The 25,729-nt window shown below is 45.8% G+C and overlaps 1 protein-coding gene and 1 long non-coding RNA gene across 5 annotated transcripts in view; one reads left to right on the top strand and one right to left on the bottom strand.

The window, feature by feature from the left end:
• The window catches only part of LOC115835729, a 78,124-nt gene extending 77,350 nt beyond the window's left edge, over positions 1 to 774 (bottom strand). Inside the window, exon 1 of the long non-coding RNA XR_004030758.1 lies at positions 529 to 774. This is a non-coding gene — a long non-coding RNA (uncharacterized LOC115835729). The remainder of the gene's footprint in view (positions 1 to 528) is intronic.
• Positions 775 to 832: 58 nt separating this feature from the next.
• The window catches only part of TLE1 (TLE family member 1, transcriptional corepressor), a 106,610-nt gene continuing 81,713 nt past the window's right edge, over positions 833 to 25,729 (top strand). For 3 of the 4 annotated variants that reach the window (XM_030809559.1, XM_030809564.1, XM_030809578.1), the window contains exons 1-4: positions 833 to 2,271; positions 3,083 to 3,183; positions 4,622 to 4,685; positions 4,798 to 4,842. In XM_030809559.1, the coding sequence (XP_030665419.1) occupies positions 2,248 to 2,271; positions 3,083 to 3,183; positions 4,622 to 4,685; positions 4,798 to 4,842 (234 nt within the window). In that variant the 5' untranslated portion in view covers positions 833 to 2,247. The remainder of the gene's footprint in view (positions 2,272 to 3,082; positions 3,184 to 4,621; positions 4,686 to 4,797; positions 4,843 to 25,729) is intronic. The other variant, XM_030809569.1, reaches the window with a different exon arrangement.

Consider the following 25,729-nt stretch of genomic DNA (forward strand, 5'->3'; position numbering starts at 1 on the left):
ATCCTGCAATAAAAATCAAATCCTACCACTTTGGGTGCAAAGGTGGTGGGTGGGGTGGGAGGACATCATAGTCGTCTTTGCGGCTGGTGTACCTACGCCAACCGTGGGGTTGCTCATTTACGCATTTCCAACTAAGTGCACAGTCCACTCCCTCTCGTACATCCGTAAAAAGGCAGCTCAAGGAAAAACAAACCTCAGATAAATTTTTGAATGTGGCCTCACTCTAAGAGTAGCATCAAACAAGGGGTCCAGCACTGAAAAACACATTTGCTCGAATTACCTAAAGCCCCCCCTTCGCCTCCAAAAAGAAACTCCGCAGCTAGTCTCTGAGTTACTTTCACTTAGATCTGAGGATTTTCATTAAAGGGAAAAGTGAGCAAGTGGCAGGATTTTTGCTAACTCGAGCCCCCAGCTTCCTCGGCTGCATGCTCGCCAGTCCCTCCCGCTAGCGCGCGCCCGCGCGCTCTCTAGCCAGCCCCACGTTACTTTGATTGACAGCCCAGCCCCGCCGCTCTCCTTCCCACCGACCTTCCCATCATCAGTGCCAATCTCCGCGAATCGCCGCTTCCCATTGGCTGGTTTTGGCGTCCCGCGGCTCCTCCAGGAACAGTTCCTCACCAAGCCCGGGAGGACGCGGCTGGCGGAGGAGGGGCCGGGGTGGGAGGGGAGACCGAGGAGACGGCGGAGATGGAAGCGAGAGGAGGGGGGAGGGAGCACGCCCCGTCCGGGGCTGCGCGGCCATAGGCTCCGGGGAAGAGCGCGTCAGCGCCCCACGTTGGTTGCAGCGCACTCGATTGGCTGATGCGGGCCTCCTGCCCCCCGCCCCCCCAACCTCCCGGGCCCACGTCCCCCGCCGGCTCCGTGCTCTCGCCCCCCGCCCGAGCGGGGCTGGGCGGGGCCGGCGCTGGTTAGCTCCGGAGTGTGAAACCGCGTGTTAATGTAACCGGCGCGAGAGGCGCGGGCGGCGGCGGCGGCGGTGGGAGCGGCGGCTGCAGGAGCAGCAGCAGCAGAAGCAGCGGCGGGTACTCTGTGCCCCGCGTCCCGGAGGCAGCCGACTGCGCCACCCCACCCTCGCACGGCCGGGCGGGACCCGCGCCACCAGCTCGGACCTCCGTCGTCCCGCGGTGACCAAAACCCCCGCTGGCCCCACCGCTGTGACTACTCTGGACTCGCCCGCAGAGTTTGCCCGCCGGGGAGGGTGGCCGATTGGCGGAGCGCACTCCTGCTGTTTTCCCCACCATCTCCTGGATGTCGTCCCTCGGGTGGTGAGAGAACTTTGCAGTGGGCTGGAGCGCCCTTTGCGGAGAAGCACACGAAGGTGAAGGAAGGAAAGAAGACCGAGGAAGAAGGGGCTCGGAAGAAGGGTCCGGAGCGGCCGGGCCGGCCGTGCAGGGCGAGTGCGCGCGAGGCGCGGCGCCCTGATGCTCCCCGGGCTCGAGGAGCAGCGGGCACTTGCGGGACTGCTCTCAGTGGAGTAGCCCCGTCGGGCCCGGAGGGTTTGTGCAACCGCGGAGAACACCGAGTGTTGGTCGCACGGGGCGTGCCGAGCCGCCTCCCGGCGCGCCCTCCGCACTTTCCCCGCCTCGTCATCCCTCGCTCCCCGGCCAGCAGCCTCCGCGGCGTCCTCAACCTCGCTCCCCTTTGCGTCCCGGGAGCCTGCGAGCACCTGGCCGAAGGCGCAGCCGAGTCTTGCGGGAGTCGCCCCGAAAGCGTCGGGTTTGTGTGGGGTTAGCGGGGGCCGCCGCGCCACCTGCACCTCGCCCTCCGCCGCCTCGGGGAAAACCCGAAGAGGAGGCGGACCAGGAGAAGAGCAAAAAAAAGCAGCCCGTCTGGATTTGTTTGCCCAGGACTGGCGCCGCGCACGCGGATCGCCGAGGGGAGTGCGGTCGGAGTCACCGCGCCCCCGCCTCCCCGCCCGGGCGGCTGAGGCCGGGGGGTTGGAGCGCTGCCCCCGCGCACAGTCCCCGAGCGCCCGACGTCTGCGCGCAGGTTATTGAAGCAGTTGGGCCTGGGGCGCCCACTAATGTGGCCCTGAGGGCCGGAGCCCGCACCGACGGGAGCTGGAGCCGGAGCAGCTGCGGGCGCCGAGTGGCCGGTGCGCCCGGCCGAGCGCGCCTGCGTGCGTGGCCAGCGCGCTCCCCGCTTCTGCCTGGCTTTCCGGCTTAATTTTCCTCGGCGGGATTAAAGTTGGAAATTGACCGGAGAATTGAGTTGCCGGGGAACAGAGCCCCGGCCGCCGCCAGAGCAATGTTCCCGCAGAGCCGGCACCCGGTGAGGCGCGGCTGGGTGGTGGTGGTGGTGGTGGTGGTGGGCGGGGGGCGGCAGGAGCGTTGGGGAGGCGCTTCTCCCGGGCAGTAGGGAGACTGGTGGCTTCTGCGGCCCGGCGGACCCTCTTGCCCTCAGCGATGTAAGGCTGGGGAGGTCTGGGGCCCTCTCTTCCTGGGGTGGGGAGTGGGCCGAAACTCTTAATTTTCTCCCTCCCTTTGGGCTCCTTCCTACTTAACATCTATACCGAGCGGACAGGGGCGCTGGGGAAGGCTGGGGTTTCTCTCCTGCAGCCATATCCCCCCGACCTTACCCGAGTGGGGGCAGGGCGCCCCCCCCTTTGTTTCTCGTCTCGCCTATTTACATGTCAATGCGGCCCCGGTTCCGGTGCGTCTGGAGGTGGCCCTGGCGACTCGGGGAATGGGGAGCGTAAAGGAGTTGTTTTTCTCCTCTGGTCCCCGGGGTCATTATCGCCCCCGTGGGGGAAGGGGCGGCGACACCGACAATCTGGCCTGGTCTTCCCAGGCCGCCGGGGAGCCCCCTTCCCTTTGGCCTGGTGACCCGGGCGCACTTAGCGCAATCCGCCCTGGAGGCTGGGAAGAGCTTCCGAGAAGCCTCTTTAGAAGCCGGGGCCTGGGGAGGGTCCACTTTCCCCCTCCCCAAAGTGAAGGGCAAACTCGAGTTTGGGGCCTCGTTTTCAGCCACTTCTAACTTTATTTTTTGTTTATGTCCCACCCTTTCTTGCCTTCTGTGACTTACTGCTTTATTCATCCGCCCGCATTCCCGTCCCTCGGTCCCCCTCGCTGGTCGCCCCCAGACGCCGCACCAGGCTGCAGGCCAGCCCTTCAAGTTCACTATCCCGGAGTCCCTGGACCGGATTAAAGAGGAATTCCAGTTCCTGCAGGCGCAGTATCACAGGTGCGTGTCCGGCCGCGCCAGGCGAGTGGTCGCGGGCGTCCCGGTGCCCCTGGTCGCCCAGCCGGGTGGCGGCAGCGCCTGTACTTAGTTCTTGCGTCCAGGCGGTGGCGTGTGGAGTCTCAGTTAAGACCTGTCATTCAAGTTACCCCCTTTCCTGGTTCTTCCCGGGCCGCCTCTTCTCTTGTCTCCTCCTCCTCCCATTGTTTCCCTTTTGCCGGTTTGCACTGTTCCAGGGAGTCCTTTTTCATGTCTTTAGGAGTTGCATGAGAATCGTCAATATTTACGCTTCATGTATTTATTTTTCAACAGACTGAGCTGAAACATTGGTTCAATCGATGTCTCAGTCCTGGAGTGTGGGTTCAGGGAAGCAAAGCCATGTTGAAATCACTGTTTGCCATACTAGAAAATTGGGTTTTCTGAGGCAAAGTCCATTAAGGAAGGCTAGATGCTTATAACATTGCCCATCATTGGTGATGGTGAGGGAGGTGGGTATAATAGTATGCAGAAGAAAGCTCACCTGCTTTGGCGTCATTTCGGATTGGTTTGGATAGGATGAGAGAGGGGAGTCATATTTATATCCATCTCAGCCTTAGTTTCTTCGAGTAATGAGACTTACCTTCAAAGGACTTATAAATTTTTGTAAAATACTCTGCTAGTAGTGAACTTCCCAGAAAGGTTAGTTTCTTTCCCTTGCTCCTATGAAGTTTTACCTGATTCTAACTCAGAAATAACTGTATTGACATTTTTTGCTTTTGTCATGCTTGAGAAAAAGCACACAGATGAGGCCAAGTGGCTTGGGTGTGAATTTTCTTACTTTGTCAGGGGATTTCTCATTATTGACCTTTTGTCTACTTGTAGATAATATCTCTGCAGCTTGAGGCATACTTGCACACACCGTGTTTACCCAGCAGGGAGAACTTCAGCCCACTTTATTGCAGTAGCTACTTGACATATTTTGGCAGGGATTTAAAAACCAAAGGTTTTGGAAGGGACCAGCAATTGTAGGAGTGACTTAACAGATAGGATTTTCAAACCTAGAGATCGTTTGAGTTGGCAAAGATGGCACAGCCTATGCCTAAGAGTGAAGATTGTGCAAGGGCCGGATTTTGGTGGAGTCCAGAGAAGCAAACTGATGCAGGAAGGTAGGGAGCAGATGACCATGAGGAGGAATCAGTTAGAGGTTCTGACAGATTTTTTTCATTCTTGTTATCTAACCAGATAGGCACCAAGAAGAATGGCAGCTGAATGGACACCTTGTATTGTTCACATTATTCCTTTTCCCTATTAAATGCAAAGACAAAGCTTTTGGGTGTTTACCTAGATAGTTTATGGCTTTTCCAAATTGGTCTGTGTTTTTACTTGAAGTGCAAATATGTGAGGCAGATGTTAAAACAAGTGACATAATGTTTATATTAAGTTGCCTGTTTTGTTTTCGTAGCCTTAAATTGGAATGTGAGAAACTGGCAAGTGAAAAGACAGAAATGCAGAGGCACTATGTGATGGTAGGTATCAAAGATTGGACTTTTTCCTTTTTCATATGATATTAGCAAACGTGTTAGCAGAGTATAAAAAACATGAGTTAATGAAATGCTTGATTCTTTTTTCTCTTTACAGTATTACGAAATGTCATATGGATTAAACATTGAAATGCACAAACAGGTAAGCTTCAAGCTGGAATGAGAAATCAGTTCATGTGATTTAATAATGCTGGCTTTGTTCTCAGTAGTGGGCTCTGGGGTTGGGGGTTTGTATGCTATTTTTCTGCCTTGGTTTCCTGTCCTGTGGATTGATGGTAGTATTCTGCAGCAAGGGTTGCTTCTTGATAATTACAAGTGTTTAAATGACTAGGAGAGGGAGAGATGTTTTGGAAATATAAACTAGCCTGTTTATTGGCAGATAGGAATTGAGACCTGAGTTTACTTTTCCACCTGTATAGATTTATCCTCTTGAAAGGGCCGGGTATCTTCTAGAGTTGCTGAAGTTTAGAATAGTTAATGTTTTTGTGCTGTTTTGCAAGGAAGTATGGACCTGTTGGGGGGAAAGAAGGGTATTCAGGAGTTTCTTTAATCATAGTAATCAAGGTATATGACTATCTGTGGAGTATTCTTTATGCTTTGGGGCTGTGTGAAGCAACAGTCAGGACTAGTGGCTTATTAGCAAACAAATTTTTGAAAAATTTCTCAGTTGTTGCAGGTTTGGATGTGAAAAAAACATCTTTTTATGGCCAGAGCATATGTTGGGAGTTGCTTCAGTCCTAGTGGTTTTAAAAGCATGAGATTAGTGACTGGAAAGCTCTAGCAATGACTATGAGTTTGCAAGTTCCCATAAAATTCACACTTATGGCTACTATAATGGTGTATAAAAAGAGTATTGAGCTGGAACAAGGCACTAAGGACCTCATAAGAGAAGAAAAGCTAAATGATTGCTCAGCCCAAAGGACCCTCGATTGAGTAGTCATTGTCTGCCAAAGAAAGCATTAATGGCAGGGTGTAAGTATTCTGGAGATATGCTGACATTCACTTTTTCATCAAGACGCTGGCACAATAAGTCTTTTAGAAATCGATTGCCTCTTAAAAAATTATCATCAGATGAAGTTGCACAGTTGGACACATTTCAAAGTGCAACAATACAATTCTTACTTGATGTATATGTGCTGTTTCATCTCAAACCCTTGTTTCATTAAATTAAAGAGCATGGCTGACCGGCTGGGGCACAGTGGAGAAATTGATTAGTTCAGCCTTCAGATCTTCCTTATATTCAAAGACTTTCATTAAGCAAGTGTGTTTCAGAGTTGAATTCTGCTTTTGTAACTCTGCACTCTTTGATTTTTAATTCATCATAGATTTCATAATGTTAAGTTATCGTGTACATTAGATCTGTTCTCAGATTTGTGTTTGGAAAGAGATTGTGATGTTCAGGGCCTTTTATTAATAATGTAATTGGGCCTTTAAAAATGCAGATTTTACTATGATTTACAAAGTTGGTAGCCTACTTTATGTTGGGTTTGTGCCTTTGTTTTTGGGTGTTTCTCAAGGGCTAGTGCCTTATTCAGGCACTTGTAACTTGTTGATAGTAAATGGGCTAGAAGATCTATGGCTAACATCTATCGTCATTTAAGTGAATTATGCAAATAAACTTGGCCTAGGCGGTTTAATCTTTTTTTTTTTTTTTTTTAAGTTACTCTGAAGGGCACTTTTTTTTGGATAACAGATATTATGGAAGAGTAAGAGGAGACTGAGCTTTTTCTTAAACCCATAAACTCAAAGGATTTAATAACCTCATTGACTCTTTTACAAGGGAACACCACATCAGTGTGATGCTATATGCTGGTGCTGGGTTTATTGGAGGAGCTAAAAGAGGTGTGTAATTCTTCTGGGTTCCTGTAGGTTATGTGGCGGGATGACCTCTTCTTTATCATGTAGGGAGAAGGGGTGAAGTGGGTCAGAAGCACCATGGTGTGAGAATAGTTTTCTAATGAGTTTCTATACAGCATGAGGCATTTGTGGCTATATGCTATCTGTCCGTGAGCCTGTATACATTAATAATATGCTGTGTATAATTGGCTTAGCAATTTGAAAAACGTGAAAAGCTGAGAGACACCATGTTCTTCATGGTAGGGTACTGAGCCTCCTGAAATTTAGTTGATATTGGAAATGCTGACAGACCCTTAACTAGAGTGCTGTGCAAAGTAGTGCTATAATTCAGTTTAAAGTGGCCTTACATTTGAAAAACATCCTTCTGAATGTCACACATTAATAATAAGTTCTGAGGAGGCATTTGGTGCAGCTAGTAATCATAATTCTTATTAAAACTGGTGACGTCTGGCCCCCAGGGTGTAGCCAAGCTCAAATTGATGCTTTTTGCCGCCTGATCACCAGCATGGCCTAAGTGCTCATTATATTGTAGAGAGGGCCTTTGGAGCTCTCATTAGATTTGACAGGAATTCTCTCTAGGGGGAAACTGGGCATTAGTGAGACTCCTGACAGGCTGAAATTATTCCTGCTTTATGGCTTATAACCAAATGCTAGCAAGGCATCATCAGGGGACACTAAAATTTGTCATTTCTGACAACATCTTTGTTACTTAAAAAAAAAAAAAATGCAGTGATGGGGAAACTTTCCATACAGAGAGCTTTAATGCTGTTAAGATTTGTCTCCAGTGTGACGACCACTCTCCCTTCCCACCTTTCAACGGGTTTGTCGAAGGAGTGAGTTCTAGAGATTTCAGTGTCAAATCTCACTGCTGACTTTCCTGTCTGGAAGTTTTAAAGTGAAAGTGCGTCCAAATCAAGAATGGTATAATTGTGGTTTCCTTCCCTGGTGTGGTGCCCACAGCCCATGTTTACGTTGTGTCAACACTTCCTGATAAGCCTTCCCCTTACTTTGTCTGCTCCCGTTTGTGGCGGGTTACCGAAAAGGCAATGAAACAGGAATGGTGATAGATACTTAAGTCTTTTATGGTAGCACTAAGAATATTTTTTTCTTAGAACCTTTTATAGATCCCTGCCTGCCCGTCTTTATCTGTGTGGATGGTAAACTCTAGATATCTCCATACAGTAGAGGTAGACAATGTCTCATGGAAAATTGAGGCAGTTCTGAGTGTCAGGGTGCATTAAAACCATCAGAGTGTTAGAGTGCATTGAAAAACAGCAAGTTGATGTGAGCCTGGTGGTTTGCATAGCTGTGCCTAGTGTGTGTATGGTGGCGTGATCTTTAAATGTTTTTATCTGTCATATGGTTTGATATTACCTCATTTGATATTTTTGGGAACAAGAGGTACTGTAAATGCACACATAAGCCTTATTTTAGCCCACTCGTGTATCTTTTCAGCGTGCTGATGAAGCCATGCTGTAAATTGTCATTGGTGGCTTTAATTTGCACAGTAATGAACAGTTTTCAATGTGATTTGTCTAATGTGACCTCCATAGGCATCCTCCAGAGTAGATTGGGTAGGTGTTTTGCCCTACCCACAGCTGTGTGCATGTGTTCAGAGTCTGGGACTTGCTCAAGGCCACGCATCTATTGAAGCTTGAGTTGGGTTGCCTCCTCCAGGGTTGTCTGTGCTGCTGCTGGTTTTTTTTTCTTTTTTCCTTTTTTTTTTTTTGAGACGGAGTCTCGCTCTGTCCCCCAGGCTGGAGTGCAGTGGTGCGATCTCTGCTTACTGCAACCTTTGCCTCCTGGGTTCAAGCAATTCTCCTGCCTCAGCCTCCCGAGTAGCTGGGATTACAGGTGTCCGCCACCATGCCCAGCTAACTTTTATTTTTTTTATTTATTTTTTGTATTTTTAGTAGAGAGAGGGTTTCACCCATGCTGGCCAGGCTGGTTTCGAACTCCTGACCTCAAGTGATCCACCCACCTTGGCCTCCCAAAGTGCTAGGATTACAGGCATGAGCCACCATACCCGGCCTGTCTGTGCTTCTTCCTGTCCCCTCATGCTGCCATCAGGAAGATGAGGTGGACCATGTCTCCCTAGTGCCTGCCTCTTCAGTTCTGACTCTTTGTGCTGATGAACTTCATGATTTATAAGACATTTCAGGGTTGGATGTATGTTCTAAAAGTTAGGAAAATCAGCAGTGCTGCTGACTGTTTTGGGGAGAGGAGGGTCACAGGCCATGGGTAGGTAAAACGTTGTATCCTACTGAGCAGTACTGTCCTCAGGTTAAAGTATGTTTAAGAAGAAACAAGTCAGGAATCCTGGTGGAGACCCAGTGATGGGGAGGGAGTTTGATCAGTCACTCTGTGCTTGTGTTCTGCTGAAGAGTGGGCAGAGTGAGAGCATTAGGCTCTCCAGGATGGTGAAGAATTTTTTTTTTTTTGAGACGGAATCTCATTCTGTCGCCCAGGCTGGAGTGTGGTGGCTCAATCTCGGCTCACTGCAACCTCCGCCTCCCGGGTTCAAGCGATTCTCCTGCCTCAGCCTCCCGAGTAGTTGGGATTGCAGGAGTCCACCACCACGCCTGGCTAATTTTTGTATTTTTAGCAGAGACAGCGTTTCACTGTGTTGGCCAGGCTGGTCTTGAACTCCTGACCTCAAGTGATCCCCCCCACCTCGGCTTCGCAAAGTGCTGGGATTACAGGCGTAAACCACTGTGCCAGACTGATGGTGAAGCATTTAAAAATAAATGAAAGGACTAGCTCTGAAAGGAAGGATGATATATTCTGCAATCCTGGTTTGGGAAGGGGAAAGAGCTCCATATGATATTTCAGCAAGCAACGTCTCCAGCCATGTAAATTTTGGAGTGAAACTGCTTTTACAGTTTTGATGTGTGCTTTAACATTTCTCTTAGAAAAATGCGTCGTTCTTTAGTGGGTTTTTAAAAAAGTATTTAGATGGGACTGTTAGGGACTCACCTGTGGGATATTTCCTTAGATGTGATTCTTTTACTCTTTGCAAATTTTACCTTAGTGTTTTTTTTTTTTTAACCATGTGTGTTTTTGTCTATAGTTTCTCACTTAGAGATTTTTTTTCCCCCTAAGTCAACATCTCACACAGGGAAATGACTAGCTAGAGTATAGGCACTTAGAGTTAAGCTCCAGCAGGTGTTAATAATCTTGTCCTACAAAGAGGGTAGCTGTCATCAAGATTGGAGTGGTCCCCAAATTCATTAGCCAGGCCTGTTCTTTGCAAGCATAAGTTAAAAGAGATAAAGCTCTCTGTGCATTTAGAGTCTAGATTACCAGGTGCAAGATTAGCCTTTGTTTCTTATCAGCAAGCAGGACTGATCTCTCACCTCTCAGTCACCTTCCCCACCCTTCAGCGGTGGGCCAGTGGCTGGTTTTTGTCCTGGACTTGCACTGGAGTAAGGCAAGGGAGGCCCTGGGCACGGATTTTAAGGGGGTACCATCAGAAAACATAGTTATCACCATCAATATTTTGAAAATTCAAACGGAATGCCCCCAAAATCTTCAAGGAACAAAATGTCCAAATTTTGTATTAGGGCAGGATCCAACAGGGGGAGCTGGGAATAGGGTGAGGACAGGAGGTAGAGTCAGGCCATTTCAGGGCCACAGCGCCTCCCTTGCCTCCCCATCTTTCTGCCTTTGGTTACCTGTCCTGTGGGGAGTGGCCATGAACTATAGGCTCTGACTTGTTTCCGTTGTAGTTCATTGAAGTCATTTAATTGGGGATTTCCATTTGGGACTGGGCAAGTCACGAACACGTTCCCTGGCTGCAGTTCCCCTCTCTGTATAATGGGAGTTAGACTAGACAAAAGTCTGTTTGTTCCCTCACATGGTGGGAGCCATCCCAGCATACACTCGCAGAACCCAGCACCTCATGTGTGCAAACTGAGGAGCGTCCTTCGCCAGAGGGCTTAAGATGTTCTCCCAAATAGTGTTTATTAAGAAACAGAAAGAAAATCTGTTTCTTTAGTAAATATTTAAATAAATCATCTTGAGTGGTAGTTAAACTAAAAATATATTCAGTTACTGGCTCATGGAACCATTTTAAGTTTCCATGGATCTGAGTATTTGCTGTTTTATTATTAAAACTTTTGTGGTCTCCAGAAGTGGATTAAAGGAGAGGAAACTGAGAAACTTACTGGCTTTCCTCAAAGCTTTGATTGATTCCGTTTCCTACCCTCTCCCCTCCCCATTGCTTATTGTTGCCTCTGATTTTTAAAAATGGAAATTCTCACAACTAGTACCTTTACTGCAGGGTATTTAGTATAGTGGTTTTTAAGTAAATTTTAGACAGCTGTTTTTGTCGGTGGGCTTATTTGACAAGAATAGGCATCTATACCTTCAAAATACTCCTCACCAGAGTATTGTTCTGTGAATACGGTGTGATGTTTTAAGTGGCGCTAGGGTGCGCAGGTGTGGGCTGGGGGGGAGAGACGTTTTCTGATTTTTTTCCCCCCTGAGGTGTGGTTTGATCTGAAAAGTGAAATAAATTTGCACTGAAATTTTAACATAAATTAAGATATTCATGTATTGCCATTGACTTGATTTAACAAAAGTATGGTTTCTAAAATTGTTTGCAAAGGAATTATTTCAGAATTGCTGCTTGTATATCTTCCTGAGCAGGGCCCACAGGGGAAAAAAAAAGAAAAAAAAATTGAAGAAAAATTTTTAAAATTACTGCTTGTAGACTACCCAGTCACCATAATATTTTTTAATGAAAATCCAGGCAGTGTTGATATGTGATTTTATCAAATAACCTGTTGTTTAGCAAAATTACATGTTTCATTATTTAACATTTAATTTTCTTCCTTTTTTGTTTTTTTAATGGAGATAGAGTCTTAATCTGTCGCCCAGACTGGAGTACAGTAGTGCAGTCTTGGTTCACTGCAGCCTCCGCCTCCTGGGTTCAAGTGATTCTCCTGCCTCAGCCTCTGGAATAGCTGGGATTACGGGCGTGCACCAGCACGCCTGGTTAATTTTTTTTAAATTATTTTTTGGTAGAGATGGGGTTTCTCCATGTTGTCCAGGCTGGTCTCAAACTCCTGGCCTCAAGTGATCCACCTTCCTCAGCCTCCCAAAGTGTTGGCATTACAGGTGTGAGACACTGGTCCCAGCCCCTAATTTTTTTTTTTTCTTTGAGATGGAGTCTTGCTCTGTCGTCCAGGCTGGAGTACAGTGGCTCGATCTCGGCTCACTGCAACCTCTACCTCCCTGAGTAGCCGGGATTACGGGTGTGTGGGTTCAAGGGATTCCCCTGCCTCAGCCTTCCAAGTAGCTGGGATTACAGGCACGTGCCACCATACCCAGCTAATTTTTGTGTTTTTAGTATAGACGGAGTTTTGCCATGTTGGCCAGTCTGGTCTTGAACTTGTGGTTTCAAGTGAGCCACATGCCTCAGCCTCCCAAAGTGCTGGAATTAACAGGCGTGAGCCACTGCTCCCAGCCCCTAAATTTTTAATAATTACTAAGTTGCAAGCCAAGCATGTGGCTCATGCCTATAATCCCAGCTCCAGAGGATCACTTGAGCCCAGGAGTTAGAGACCAGCCTGGCCAACATAGCGAGACCCTATCTCTACAATAAAAGATTAAAAAAAAAATAATTGGGCCTGGTGGTACAGACCTGTAGTACTAGCTAGTACTGGTGCTGAGTGAGGCAGGAGGATCTTTTGATCCCAGGAGTGGGGAAGTTATAGTGAGCTGTGATCACGCCTCTGTACTCTAGGATGGATGACACAAGCACGACCCTGTCTCAGAACACACAAACAATAAATTGTATTCTATTTACTTTCTTTGAAGCAATATAAAAATCCTAATGGTGGGCACAGTTGTTTATCCCCTCCCCTGTAAGCTCTCATAGTAGGTATAAACAGCTATTTATTTTAGTTTTTCTTGTAGTAGTATTTGCTACTTAGTCATTCTTTGACCGCAAAATACGTTAGCAGAAAAAGAGTAGGCTACAAGTCACTTTTGGTAGAAGGAAAAAGCTGGGAGGAAAAAACAAATTCTGAAAATTCTATCCGTTGAATTAACTTTTTCATCTTCCAAACAGAGAAAAAACTAAGTGTGCTCTATAGATGTACACCACTGTACGCTGGAAGGGATAGTTGTATAGGTAGCTTGCTGATCATCCCTGAAATCTATTCCCAGTGTACTAATGGATATTCGTTATCCATTAGATGAAGTGGAATCAGTCTTTGAGAATGTAGGTGTGTTTGAGCTTGCGCGTCCAAATCTTGCAATTTGTCAAACTACTGAAATACATGTACCATGAGACTGGGTTTGGTATTAGCACCATGACTGATCTAAGTAGGTTACTAGTCTGTGATACTAGTCTAGGTATATGTACAACCTCTTGGTAAAAAGCTTGAGTGCGTTTACCTGAGTTGTTTACTTTTTTTTTTTTTTTGAGACGGAGTCTCGCTCTGTTACCCAGGCTGGAGTGCAGTGGCGTGATCTCAGCTCACTGAGGCAAGCTCTGCCTCCCGAGTTCACACCATTCTCCTGCCTCAGTCTCCCGAGTAGCTGGGATTACAGGCGTCTGCCACCACGCCCGGCTAATTTTTTGTATTTTTAGTAGAGACGGGGCTTCACCGTGTTAGCCAGGATAGTCTCGATCTCCTGACCTCATGATCTGCCCGCCTCAGCCTCCCAAAGTGCTGGGATTACAGGTATGAGCCACTGCGCCCGGCCTGAGTTGTTTACTTCTAAATTTGTAAGGTCTTTTTTTTTTTTTTTTTTTGGGAGATGAGTCTCGTTCTGTCTCCCAGGCTGGAGTGCAGTGGCACAATCTCAGCTCACTGCAACCTCTGCCTCTGGGGTTCAAGCTATTCTCCTGCCTCAGTCTCGCGAGTAGCTGGGACTACAGGCACGTGCCACCACAGACCCAGCTAATTGTTATATTTTGGTAGAGATGGGGTTTCTCCATGTTGTCCAGGCTGGTCTTGAACTCCTGGCCTCAAGTGATCCGTCCACTTTGGCCTCCCAAAGTGTTGGGATTATAGGCATGAGCCACCACGCCCGGCCAAATATGTAAGTTATATACGTACATTGTTGTATTACACTATTGTATACATTTAAAATAAATGGACATTTTAAACAGTGGTAAAATGAAATGTTCCTATTCTCAGCACACATTCCATCGGCTTGCCCAGTGTCCCCACTGCTCAGAGACTGCTAGCCCATATGTCAAACCTGGCCGCACCCTGGGAACTCCAGCCCTGGAAAGGGAGCATCTTTAAGATAGCAGATGCAAATTGTCTTCAGGGTCTTGGGATTACATCCATCCTATCCTGCATGTGTGTTCTTTTAAATTTTGACTTCCCCCTGTGATGACCTCTTTGTCCCTCACAGCCTGCTGTGTCTACCCCTGAGTACTTTCCCTTCCCGTCTTGGCCACTGCTTCTTTCTCTTCCTGCATTTCCTTTTATCCTGCCAAATAGGCCTCTTCTTGCTGAAAGTTTGTTTTGAGTTTTCCTGTTTTCTTTATAAAAAGTCCAGGCTTTTGTATCAACCTTCAAATGGCCTTCCTCAGTCTTCGAGTCCCAGTTCAAACACCACCACCTGTTTACTTCAAGGCGGCTGGGGAGTGCGCAGTGGCAGGCTGTCACAGTACTTGTTTTGCTCAGTGTCCTGTAATAGTGGTTTTTCACGTGCTTCTTTCCTTACTCCGACTAGATTGCAGTCTGCTTGAAGCTGAGTTAGGGACTTCCATCTACCCTTCCCAATGAGTTATCCGGAGTAGGCATTGATTGTATTGTGTTTTGGGTACTCCTTATGTGTAGTGGTAGTTGTATCCATTTTGAAGCCTGAATATTTGAAAATCAGGTGAAAGCTACTTTGCAAGAAAAGTTTGTACGTATTTTTACACACAAATACCCAGGATAGCTTTGCCCAACAATTTTGGCTGTTTGTGTGCATCTCAAGATCCTTCAACAAGTCCATGGAATTCAGATTAAAAACTAGAATCAAGAAAACTAGTGTGGTGGCTCACGCCCGTAATCCCAGCACTTTGGGAGGCCAAGGCGGGCCGATCACAAGGTCAGGAGATCGAGACCATCCTGGCCAACATGGTGAAACCCCGTCTCTACTGAAAATACGAAAATTAGCTGGGCGTGGTGGCGGGCACCTGTCATCCCAGCTACTTGGGAGGCTGAGGCAGGAAAATCACTTTGAACCAGGGGGTTGGAGGTTGTGGTGAGCTGCGATCGCACCACTGCACTCCAGCCTGGAGACAGAGCGAGACTCTGTCTCAAAAAAAAGAAAACTAGTGTGAGTCCTTACGCTAAAATTAAAAATGAAATCTTTTCACTTCTAATAACCTTATCTAACCAGTTTTGCTCAGTTTTTCTTTTAGGAGAGTGATCTGCAGTCAGTGACCACTGAGACTTCTTAGGAGTTTTATTATAGTAATATGTTTGGGTTTGGACTAAAAAAGAGAGAGAAACAAAACTAGCATGTTGCTGGGGCTTAGGTTTGGTGTGAATTGAGCATGTGCAGGTATTACTGTCCCTGGAACTGCAGCTGCCAAAAGAGTGTAGAGGAATTGCATGACAAGCTTCTCTCAAGACATTAAACTTGACTTGTCACCAGATTTCTTAGTAACGAGTATAACCATTGATTATTTACTTAGTGTTTACATTGTGTCTTCCATTCTCCCAAACATCTTATTATGAAAAATTTCACATTACAGAATGAAAGAGAAATACACAGCAATACCCATATTATACCCACCTGTATGATACCTGGAGTCTATAAATTAACATTTTATAATATCTGTCTGTCATATATCTTCCATAGGCTCCTCCTTCCCCCAAAATCAAGAAATAAATTAATAATGTGGGGAATTTGGAAGGGCTTGATAGAGGATTAGGCCTTTCTTTAGCTACCGACCTTGGTTTAGACGGATAACATGAAGCAGGGATTTCCATGTACTTTTTTTTAAATTTATTTTTTGATTTTTTTCAGTAGAGATGAGGTCTCACTATGTTGCCCAGGATGGTCTCGAATTCCTGGGCTCAAGCGATCCTCCCACCTCAGCTTCACAAAGGGCTGGGATTACAGGTGTGAGCCACCACACCTGGCATCCATGTACATTTTAAGAATTCTGTCTTCACCTGTTTTTATAAGGTTTTCCTCCTAGACTTGCCCTTTGTACTTTTGGTGTGGTTGTACTAGGTGATCCACCATCACATGGTTTTTAGGTGCTTTCTTTCTCAACTGTCACTTGAGATTTTATTTAACACAGAAAAGCTGCACTCCCCTTACCAAGTCCTCCTCTCTTCGTTCTGACCCCTCAATGAAACTTGACTTACACTTTACCTTTAAGATGTAACCAGTGTATTTGCTGGGGGAAATATTGTTAGTAATGATAGGTAGGAAAATAGAAATAATTTTGCAGAAGGACTCTGATTTTGAACCTTGTGTGTATGGAATTGTCCTGATGGAGATTTTCAGTTGGCCTCAGGGGCCTTGGGTGGTAAGGGGATGTGAAGGACCAGAAACAAAACCTCATTGAGGACCCCAGTGTGTGGAACCAGGCCCTCCAATGCTGTGGACTTCCGGTTGCTCCTCAGGAGCACACTCTGTGTTCCCTCTCGATGCCCTCTGATGCCTTGAGCAAACAGCTGGTCGGAGCTTCTTATAAGTACAGTGGCCAGCCAGTGTATTGACATGCAAGACACAATAGAAAACTGCATTAGAAGGCAAGCCATTGGGATTTGCAGTAAATATATTACAGAACACAAGTGACTTGCCGATACTGCTTGTTTAGCAGTTTGCAAGGGCAATGGCAGTATGGATTTTTGAATTAGAAGGGAAGGGCTGTGCTTTCTCTGTGTGGGAACATCTAGTTGATGGCTGGGGAGAAAATTGATTTAGAGAACAAAATGCAGCCGCCATTATTTGTGCCATTTGAAAGGCCTCTGTGGATTAGTGAGTGAAAATAAAAAGGTTGCTTTTGGTTTAGGAAAGAGGGTCTTAACATTGATCTGCGTCTTGGTCTGGTATAGAGAGAATAAAGGATGGACCACCGGATGGAGAAAGGACATCCAGTCCCCATGCAGCCTGCAGATACAGGTGCACGCTCCGTTCTCACATAGTTGTCTTTCTCAGCTCTTTGGCTTTCAAAAGTCGGCTTTTTGGGTTTATTATTACAGTAAGCTTTTCCAATGACAACATTAGAGTTGTCATAGCCCCCATCCATGGAGCTCCCATGTGCCCTAGGAATTGTTCCTCCAGGAGCCCCCCCCCCGACCCCCAACCCCGTCAACCTTCCCAGCCTCCCTTTGTGTGGATACTAATTATTCCACCTTGAAAAAGAGAAAACAGGCGAATGGGATTAGGGGACGACAGTAGCACCTACCCCATAGGGTAGATACCAAGGTTAAATGAGTTACCATATGCAGGAGCAGTTGCATAGTTTCCTGGCATGGGGGCGCTCTGAGGGATAGCTGTGATCTAAGTAGCAGTCCCTTTAAAACTCTACCCCTGCTGTTGGACTTCTAGGCCATGCTTCACTGATACTTCCATTTTGTTTTTGCAAACCCAGCTTTCTTCCTACTTCTGAATTGATTTTCCCATTACAGTGTTTTATTTATTTATTTCTAAGATCATAAGCATTTATCTTTAGGCTTAAAAGGAGAAAAAAAAAAAAAAAGGACTTGTTGGCAGTCTTTTTTTTTTTTTGAAATGAAGTCTTGCTCTTGTCCCCCAGGCTGGAGTGCAATGGCGCAATCTCAGTTCACTGCAACCTCCACCTCCCAGGTTCAAGCGATTCTCTTGCCTCAGCCTCCTGAGTAGCTGGGATTACAGGCGTGCGCCACCATGCCCAGCTAATTTTTTTATTTTTAGTAGAGTCGGGATTTCACCATGTTGGCCAGGCTGGTCACAAACTCCTGACCTCAAGTAATTTGCCTGCCTCAGCCTCCCAAAGTGCTGGGATTACAGGCGTGAGCCACCGCCCCTGGCCTTGTTGGCAGTCTTTATTGTCTAAGTAAAATGTCTTACTTTGGCCAAACAGCAGAATGTGTCCTTGGAAGGCAATAGTTTTAAGTAATGTAACCATCAGAATAAAGTTGTGTTGAGTTTTTTCATTTAAAGGGATAGAAGAACAACAAAGGATTTGGTTCGTTCTATCAAAGTAAGTTTTGGCAGAATAAGGAGTAGGAGGTATATTTCAGAGTTTTTCTTTCTAATGTAACATGGAAAATTTGTCATTTTGAAAACAAGCAGGGTATGGAATTAGAGGGTCAAGTTGTTGCTTGGTTACAGAAAGAAAAAATTTCATTTTGATGAGGGGTATGTACACCTGTGGGGAGTGTGTGCATGTAGTTTTCTTTTTGCTCTGTAAAGTACTGCGCAAAAGTTGTGAGTAGATTAGTTGTGGTGCTTTCTCCATCTACTCCATGGGTTTGAGATTTTTGTTGACCGTCAATGTTCACAGCTGCTGCTTATGTACTAATATTTGGGGAAGCAAAAAAAAAAAAATTGTTGGGAGGCTGAGGCGGGAGAATCACTTGAACCTGGGAGGCGGAGGTTGCAGTGAACCAAGATCGCACCATCGCACTCCAGCCTGCGCAAAAAGAGTGAAACTCCATCTCAAAAAAAAAAAAAATTATTGCAAGGGAGAAAAGCAGAGCCATTGGGATTGGTCAAACTGGAAGTTTAGGCTGTTTACTCTTAATCCCAAGCACAATGCAGTAGAAACTTCTTGTGTGTCTTTGTAAGTATTTGAGATAAAGCAGGGCACAGTTCAGACAAGTTGTGCCAGTACCTGCTCTCAAACAAGCTCCAAAGTTGGCTGCGTTCTGATCTGGGTGTGCTGAGAAGCTCTGCGTTCATGGCTCTTTCTGCTTAGCTTGAGAAGTGGCCCTGACACCCTGAGGATCTGTAGGGGAAGCACTAGGTTCTTGACAACCCCCTAGCCTGCCAGTTGGCCTGGGTCCCAGAACCTTTTCCATTTGTAAGTGGGCTGGCTCTTTTACAGTGCCTGGGCCATGAGCTCCCTCAGAGCCAATGTCTCTGCACAGCTACTGAGGAGATTGGAATTGGACCATTGAAATGTATCCAACTTCTGTACTTTTTAGCTGACCAAAGGCCAAAATCATTCCACTAACTTAGGAGGGGAACTGCTGACATTTGAATCTTGTAAGAAATCTGTATTTTATGATCGACTACCCTAGATGCTATGATATTTATGAATTAAATGGAAGTATAAGGAGGAAGTATAAGGAGGTTTCAAATACTGACTGTGGATTTTTCTGAGTATATAGATTTTTTTTTCTTTCTTTTTTTTTTCTTTTGAGACGGAGTCTAGCTCTGTCGCCCAGGTTGGAGTGTAGTGGCACGATCTTGGCTCACTGCAAGCTTCGCCTCCCGGGTTCAAGCGATTCTCCTGCCTTGGCCTCTGGAGTAGCTGGGATTACAGGCACATGCCACCACACCCTGCTAATGTTTGTATTTTTAGTAGAGGTGGGGTTTCACCTTGTTGGTCAAGCTGGTCTTGAACGCCTGACCTTGTGATCCGCCTGCCTTGGCCTCCCAAAGTGCTAGGATTACAGGTATGAGCCACTGCGCCCGGCCTTCATTTTTCTTAAATAGAGACGGGGTTTCGCCATGTTGCCCAGGCTGGTCTTGAACTCCAGGGCTCAAGCAATCCGCCCGCTTCAGCCTTCCAAAGTGCTGGGATTACAGGCATTTGCCACCATGCCCAGCCTAAGAATACATTGGTTTTGAACTGGTTGTTAAATCTGTATTCATCCTTGTTTCTTTTTTGTTTTGAGACAGAGTCTCACTCTGTTGCCTAGGCTGGAGTGCAGTGGTGTGATCTCAGCTCACTGCAGTCATTGCCTCCCAGGTTCAAGCTATTCTCCTGTCTCAGCCTCCCAAGTAGCTGGGATTACAGGTGCTCGGCACCATGCCCAGCTAATTTTGGATTTTTAGTAGAGATGGGGTTTTGCCATGTTGGTCAGGCTGGTCTCGAACTCCTGACCTCAGGTGGTCCATCTGCCTCAGCCTCCCAAAGTGCTGGGATTACCAGCATGTGCCACCGCACCCAGCCCATCCTTATTTATTGACTAATTTAGTAAGTATGGCTTACCTACTGAAAGGGTCCCAGACAGGTCAATGTCAGTGCATCACTGATCTTATGCAGCCATTGTTTGGGTTATTATTTTATCGCAAGATCAAGTACCCAAAAAAGCTGTGATTTTTTTTTTAATTTTTTTGGTTTTTTTTTTTTTTTCTGATTAGCTTCTGGAAATCTCAAAGTGCTGAAATTGCTCAAAGTTAATAGGGAATAAGTAACAATTGTTGCTTCTCAAATTAAAGCAATATAAAAGGTGGCCATGCCTACAATCCCAGCACTTTGGGAGGCTGAGGTGGGCAGATCACGAGGCGTCAGGAGTTTGAGACCAGCCTGGCCAATATGGTGAAACCCTGTCTCTACTAAAAATACAAAAATTAGCTGGGCATAGTGGCATATGCCTGTAGTCCCAGCTACTTGGGAGGCTGAGGCAGAAGAATCACTTGAGCCCGGGAGGCGGAGGTTGCAGTGAGCCAAGATTGCCCCACTGCACTCCAGCCTGGGCGACAGAGCCAGACTCTATCTCAAAAAAAAAAAAAAAAAAAAAAAAAAAAAGGGGAGGGACTTTTGTGTAGACTTTGCATTGTGAGAATATTGGTATTGACACCATTTATAATTTGGAGTAGAGTTTGAAGACCAGATTCTACTGTTTGTCGCATACTGGTTAATATGGCTGTAAAGAGGAGATGAATGTGGCTACTTTTCCAAGTCTATTACTCAGGAGGACTGTAAATTTGATTGGCTGTTACAATTCTAGCAGAATCATTCGATTTGAGAGCAATAGAAAGATAAGATATCCAATTACCCAAATGATTTGCAGGGTTGGCCAACGTTGTCATGGAGACACGAGTTGGAACAAATTAAATTTTAAGCAATAAAATAATCTTAAAGCCCGTCTGGGAACAAGAAAATTTGGCAGTGGCACTTACCTGAATTGAATCTTAGCTTGACACGATGTTGTTTGACATTGATATACTGTGGGGGCCTAAACTTATATGTGGCACAACATTATCTTTAAAAAGTAGCTCGGCCAAACCAGCAAAGGGGAGTATTGGTATAAAGTCAGAGATATTAACATGTATTTATTCTGTGGCTTAAATGATGATTAGACTCTGGGTTCCCAAGAATATTTTGTATCTAAGGATTGAAATGCCTAAATAATGATTAAGCAGCTTTAATTGGACACTTGGGGAAAAAAAGATTTCTTTAGCAGCAATATGCAGTTTTTGGAACTGCCCTTCCTCTTTGTGTGCATGTCTTTTGGTGTGGGGGGGGGAGGGGGAGGTGTAAGCATGCATATATTTGCATGTACAAGTGAGGAGATTTTGGCACATGCCCCTACACTGCAGATGATTCTCTGTATTAGTTAAAATTTCTACTTTGCAGTACGGCTTGCAGACTGGAAAATTGCGTTCCAAACTTCAGCTGATGATCTAAAACCTGAATAAGCATTAGTCTGTGGCTTAGAAGGTTATTTCCCCTCATTAATATATTGTTTAACTGGTTCCTGGCTTGTGCCACGGATTTGAAAACAGCCGAGTGGCCCAGAAGGAGGGAGGGCTTTTTATCCACATGTCTATTAGACAGATGGAGATGAAAATTGGTCTGAGGTCAAGCCATTTGCAGCGTTCTCACAGCCTTCGATTTTCCTCTCATCCTCACCACAGATCATCTCAAATGATTCAGTAATGACCAAAAGTGCAACATTGACCTTTATTCCCTGGTGGATTACTGTGTTTCACAGTCCAAATGGCAGGAAGTCTATTCTGTTCTTCCAGAAGGAGTGCAGCATTATTGAGCCAGCCCAGCCCTGTGGGAACCACACAAGTGCAGACCAGTGTAACAGAATACGTGGGTTAAATTTGGTTTCTGGTGCTCTGGGAAACGAGAATTGACATGTCCTGGAACCCACATAATTAATGGAAGAATATCTAGGATGTTTTCTAAAAACACACAGGAGCATAAAAATTGATTTGTCCACTTGTAAAATAACTTGTGAATTACAGGAGTGGTAACTTCTGGTGGCCCCTGGTTTATAAATTGTTCTTGTTTCCATTATCTTCAGTTCCTCTCTCCTTATTTAATGCTTCCCTAGTATATCTTAGACAATACTGTAAGGCTTTATAATTTTAAAATTATAAATTGACATGGCTGAGCATAAGGGGATGAAGGCCTTTTTTTGGCATACTTTTAATTATGTATATTTTTGGTCAGTTACCGTAACCCTGAATAGATTCTGTCCCATACGACACTTTTTTTCCCATCCTGAAAGTAGGTTGATTGTTATCTTGGAGGAATGGTGATTATTTTTCTCTTACTTAGATTCCTCTGTGGATTGTGTAATGATGCAGTGATTGGGGTTTTTTTTGGTAAAGAAGTAATTTGTATTTAAAATGTTATTCCTGTTTGCCTCCACATGCATGGCTGAGTCAATATTCTGTGAATCCATACACCATGGCACCTGTCATCCAGGATCCTTTTGCTTACTCTCTTTTAAATACTTAAAATAATCTTTTCCAAAGGTTATGCTTTGAAAAATTTAGCCAGAATCCCAGGTTTCATTTTAATCGTGACTAAAATGCTTTTGAGAAAATAAAACTTCTTGACTGTTAACTGTTCACAGGTTCTTTTTCTGCCTCAGTGGCTCCAAATTTTAATCCCTACCCTTGCCCACCACAACTTCCAACTTCCTTTACATATCCTTTTTTTTTTTCCGAGATGCAGTCTTGTTCTGTCACCCAGGCTGCTGGAGTGCAGTGGCGCGATCTCGGGTCATTGCGACCTCCACCTCCTGAGTTCAAGCAATTCTTGTGTCTCAGCCTTCTGATGTAGCTGGGATTATAGGCATGTGCCACCATGCCCGGCTAATTTTTGTAATTTTAATAGAGACAGGGTTTCACCATGTTGGCCAGGCTGATCTCGAACTCCTGGTCTCAGGCAATCCACCCGCCTCAGCCTCCCAAAATGCTGGGATTACAGGTGTGAGCCACCACACCTGGTCTGAGTATCCTTCTTCTGGCTACTTTGAGAGTAAGTTGCGGAGCCTTGCAGGTTTTTTGACATGTGATACTGATTAAAAACGTAACTCCAGGTTCCATCCGGGAAGGCAGCAACCTTATCTTCCTTCCCAAAGGACCACCTCTCCCCAGCCGCTCAGCTTGGGGGAGCAGGAATACAGCTTAGGGGCTGGGACTTCCCCGCTGAAGTTTCAGCACTGAGTTTGAGGGGCCAGGAATGGCTTTGATACATATATCAAACTTGGAGCCATTATGTGGCATTGGGGGCCTAGATCTCTTTGTAGAGAGCTGTTTTCCCTAAGAAGTTGCTCAGAAAGGAGAGTGGCAGCTGTTACTCATTTATGTGGGTCATTCAGCTGTAGCATGGCCCACGTGCAGAAAGTTCCTTTTCTACCATCTAGATTGGCTGAAGATTTCAGTGTGTTAGGGAAACATTCAGAGGTAACTTGATTTTTGCTTTTTTTTTGACAGTCTCTCTCTGTCGCCCAGGCTGGAGTGATATCTCGGTTCACTGCAACTTCTGCCACCCAAGTTCAAGCGATTCTTGTACCTCAGCCTTCTGAGTAGCTGGGATTACAGGTGTGCACCACTACACCCAGCTAATTTTTGTGTTTTTAGCCATGTTCGCCAGGCTGGTCTCAAAACTCCTGACCTAAAGTGATCCGCCTACCTCATCAGCCTCCCAAAGTGCTGGAATTATAGGTGTGAGCCACTGTGCCCGGCTGATTTTTACATATTTTTATCTCACTCTGTTGCCCAGGCTGGAGTGCAGTGGCTTAATCATAACTCCAAACTCCGAGCCAAGGATTACTCCAAGCAAGTGATCCTTTGCCTAAGCATCCCCAGTAGCTAGGACTATAGGCCACACCACCACGCCTGGCTAATTTTTAAAATTTTTCTGTAGAAATGAGGTCTCACTATGTTGTTGCCCAGGCTGGTCTTGAACGCTGATCTCCAGTGATCCTCCTACCTTGCTCTCAAAAGTGCTGATGATGTGAGCCAGTGCTTCAGGCCTTTGTCTTTATTTACACAGGCATATTTTATTTTATTTTATTTTATTTATTTATTTTGTGAGACGAGTCTCGCTCTGTCGCCCAGGCTGGAGTGCAGTGGCATGATCTTGGCTCATTGCAACCTCCGCTTCCCGGGTTCAAGCGATTCTCCTGCCTCAGCCCCCTGAGTAGCTGGGATTACAGGTGTGCACCACCACGCCTGGCTAATTTTTGTATTTTTAGTAGGGACTGGGTTTCATCATGTTAGTCAGGCTGGTCTTGAACTCCTGACCTCATGATCCGCCTGCCTCGGTCTCCCAAAATGCTGGGATTACAGGTGTGAGCCACCGCGCCCGGCTACACAGGCATATTTTAGTTTCATAATTGTAATTTTAACCTTCAACCAATGATGATGATGTAGTCTGCTTTTCCTCCCACTAATCCTGCTATTGTATGGTATTACCTAATTTCTTATGAGCTCTCTAATGACTAAGATCTGTGAAGAGGTTTAAAGGTATAGGCTTGCTTGGGGTGTGGCCCAGGGAGAGGCTTGCTTGCTTTCCACGGGAGAGTAGGTGATGACTTCACGGTGATGATCTGTGATTCACTCTGCAGAGTTTGGAGAAAGGTTTCTTTCTCCACCACAGAGTACGTTTTCCTTTAAGCCCACCAAAAGCTGTCCTTTTTCCATCCTGGGACAAGTCAATACAATTTCCAGTGAACAGGCCCTTTCTGAACTCCATAACAAGGGTTTCTGAATAATGGAAATGTGCTATTTAGGAACTAAAACAGCTGTGATGCTTTTGTCAAAGATGCATCTTTACCAAAATGACAAATTAAAGCCCAAATGCTCTGCTTGGCAACAGTTGGGTCAAAACATTTAAGTCATTAATTAGAAGGAACTGAAGGGGGAAAAATTTACACAAACAGCATTGCAGACTCAACTTCATCTTGGAAAATGCAACTGAATTCTTTAAAAAAAAAAAAAAAATGAGGGCAGCCCTCAAGTGGGGCCTGGCAAGCTTGTCATTTGCAAATAAATCAAAAGACCATCATTGCAGGAAGGAGAACCAATGAATAGAGTTGCTTTGTCATTCTTTGATGGGCCCCACACTCAAGCCTGCTATTAAAAATGAATGCATTCAAGAGCTTCTGCATTAAGAACATAAACAATTAAGGGCACTTGAGTTGCTCTGCTGAGAGCTGCTGCGAAGATAGGAGAGCTTTCTCCGGAGATGCAGGCCCCTGCAATCTGCCTCACGAGGAGCTAGAGAATGGGAGCAATTAGTGTTTCTATCTCTGCCCGAGCAGCCTTCAGCACTGTTTTTTTTTTTTTTCCCTTCCTTTCTTTTAACCCCTCCTTGTTTTCAGGGAAGCTGCGAGTGTGAAAGATGAGGAGTGAAAGGATAGTATCTGGGCGCAGTTGGAGAGAGCTCAGATTTAGAATGCTGCAGGAGCTGCCAAGTGAGGGGGAGATGGAACAGAAAAGTTATTATCTGCCAGTAATTGGTGACTTGTGTTCTGATTAGTTGAGCCACTAAAGGGTTTCTGTCATCTGGTACTCTTTGTTTTGTTTTAATCACAGGCTTGAAGAAGGGGTGAGATTACACTGCCATGGGTGGAATAACTTAAATGAATATTGTGCGAGGTTTTCTACAGAAGGCAAATGTGTTCCTACACCCCTGGTTTGTGTTCTTGCTTCAGTGTTTTGTAAAAATGTGTGAGAGGGCAGCTCTCATGTTGCTGCAAGGCTCTGGAGAGAGACAGGCCTGACCTCTCCTCTCCACTGTCTTGTTCTGACCTTAGGCAAGTTATTTTAACCTTTTTAGTCTGTTCTCCCAGGGGACCTGGTGTCCACATGAAGATTAGAGAGTGGGTGTCAGAGCACCTGGCAGGTGCTAAGCAGTAGATGCTGCTGAAATAGATGGCAGTGCTTCTCAAAGCTTGTTCCCCAGTCCAAGAGCCTCAGGATCACCTGGGCACTTGTTAGAAATGAATATTCTCAGGCCTAGACTCCAACAGGAGCTCTGCAGGTGGGCCTAGTCATCTGTGTAT

This window comes from Nomascus leucogenys, chromosome 1a, assembly GCF_006542625.1.
Source record: "Nomascus leucogenys isolate Asia chromosome 1a, Asia_NLE_v1, whole genome shotgun sequence".
Taxonomy (NCBI): Eukaryota; Metazoa; Chordata; class Mammalia; order Primates; family Hylobatidae; genus Nomascus; species Nomascus leucogenys.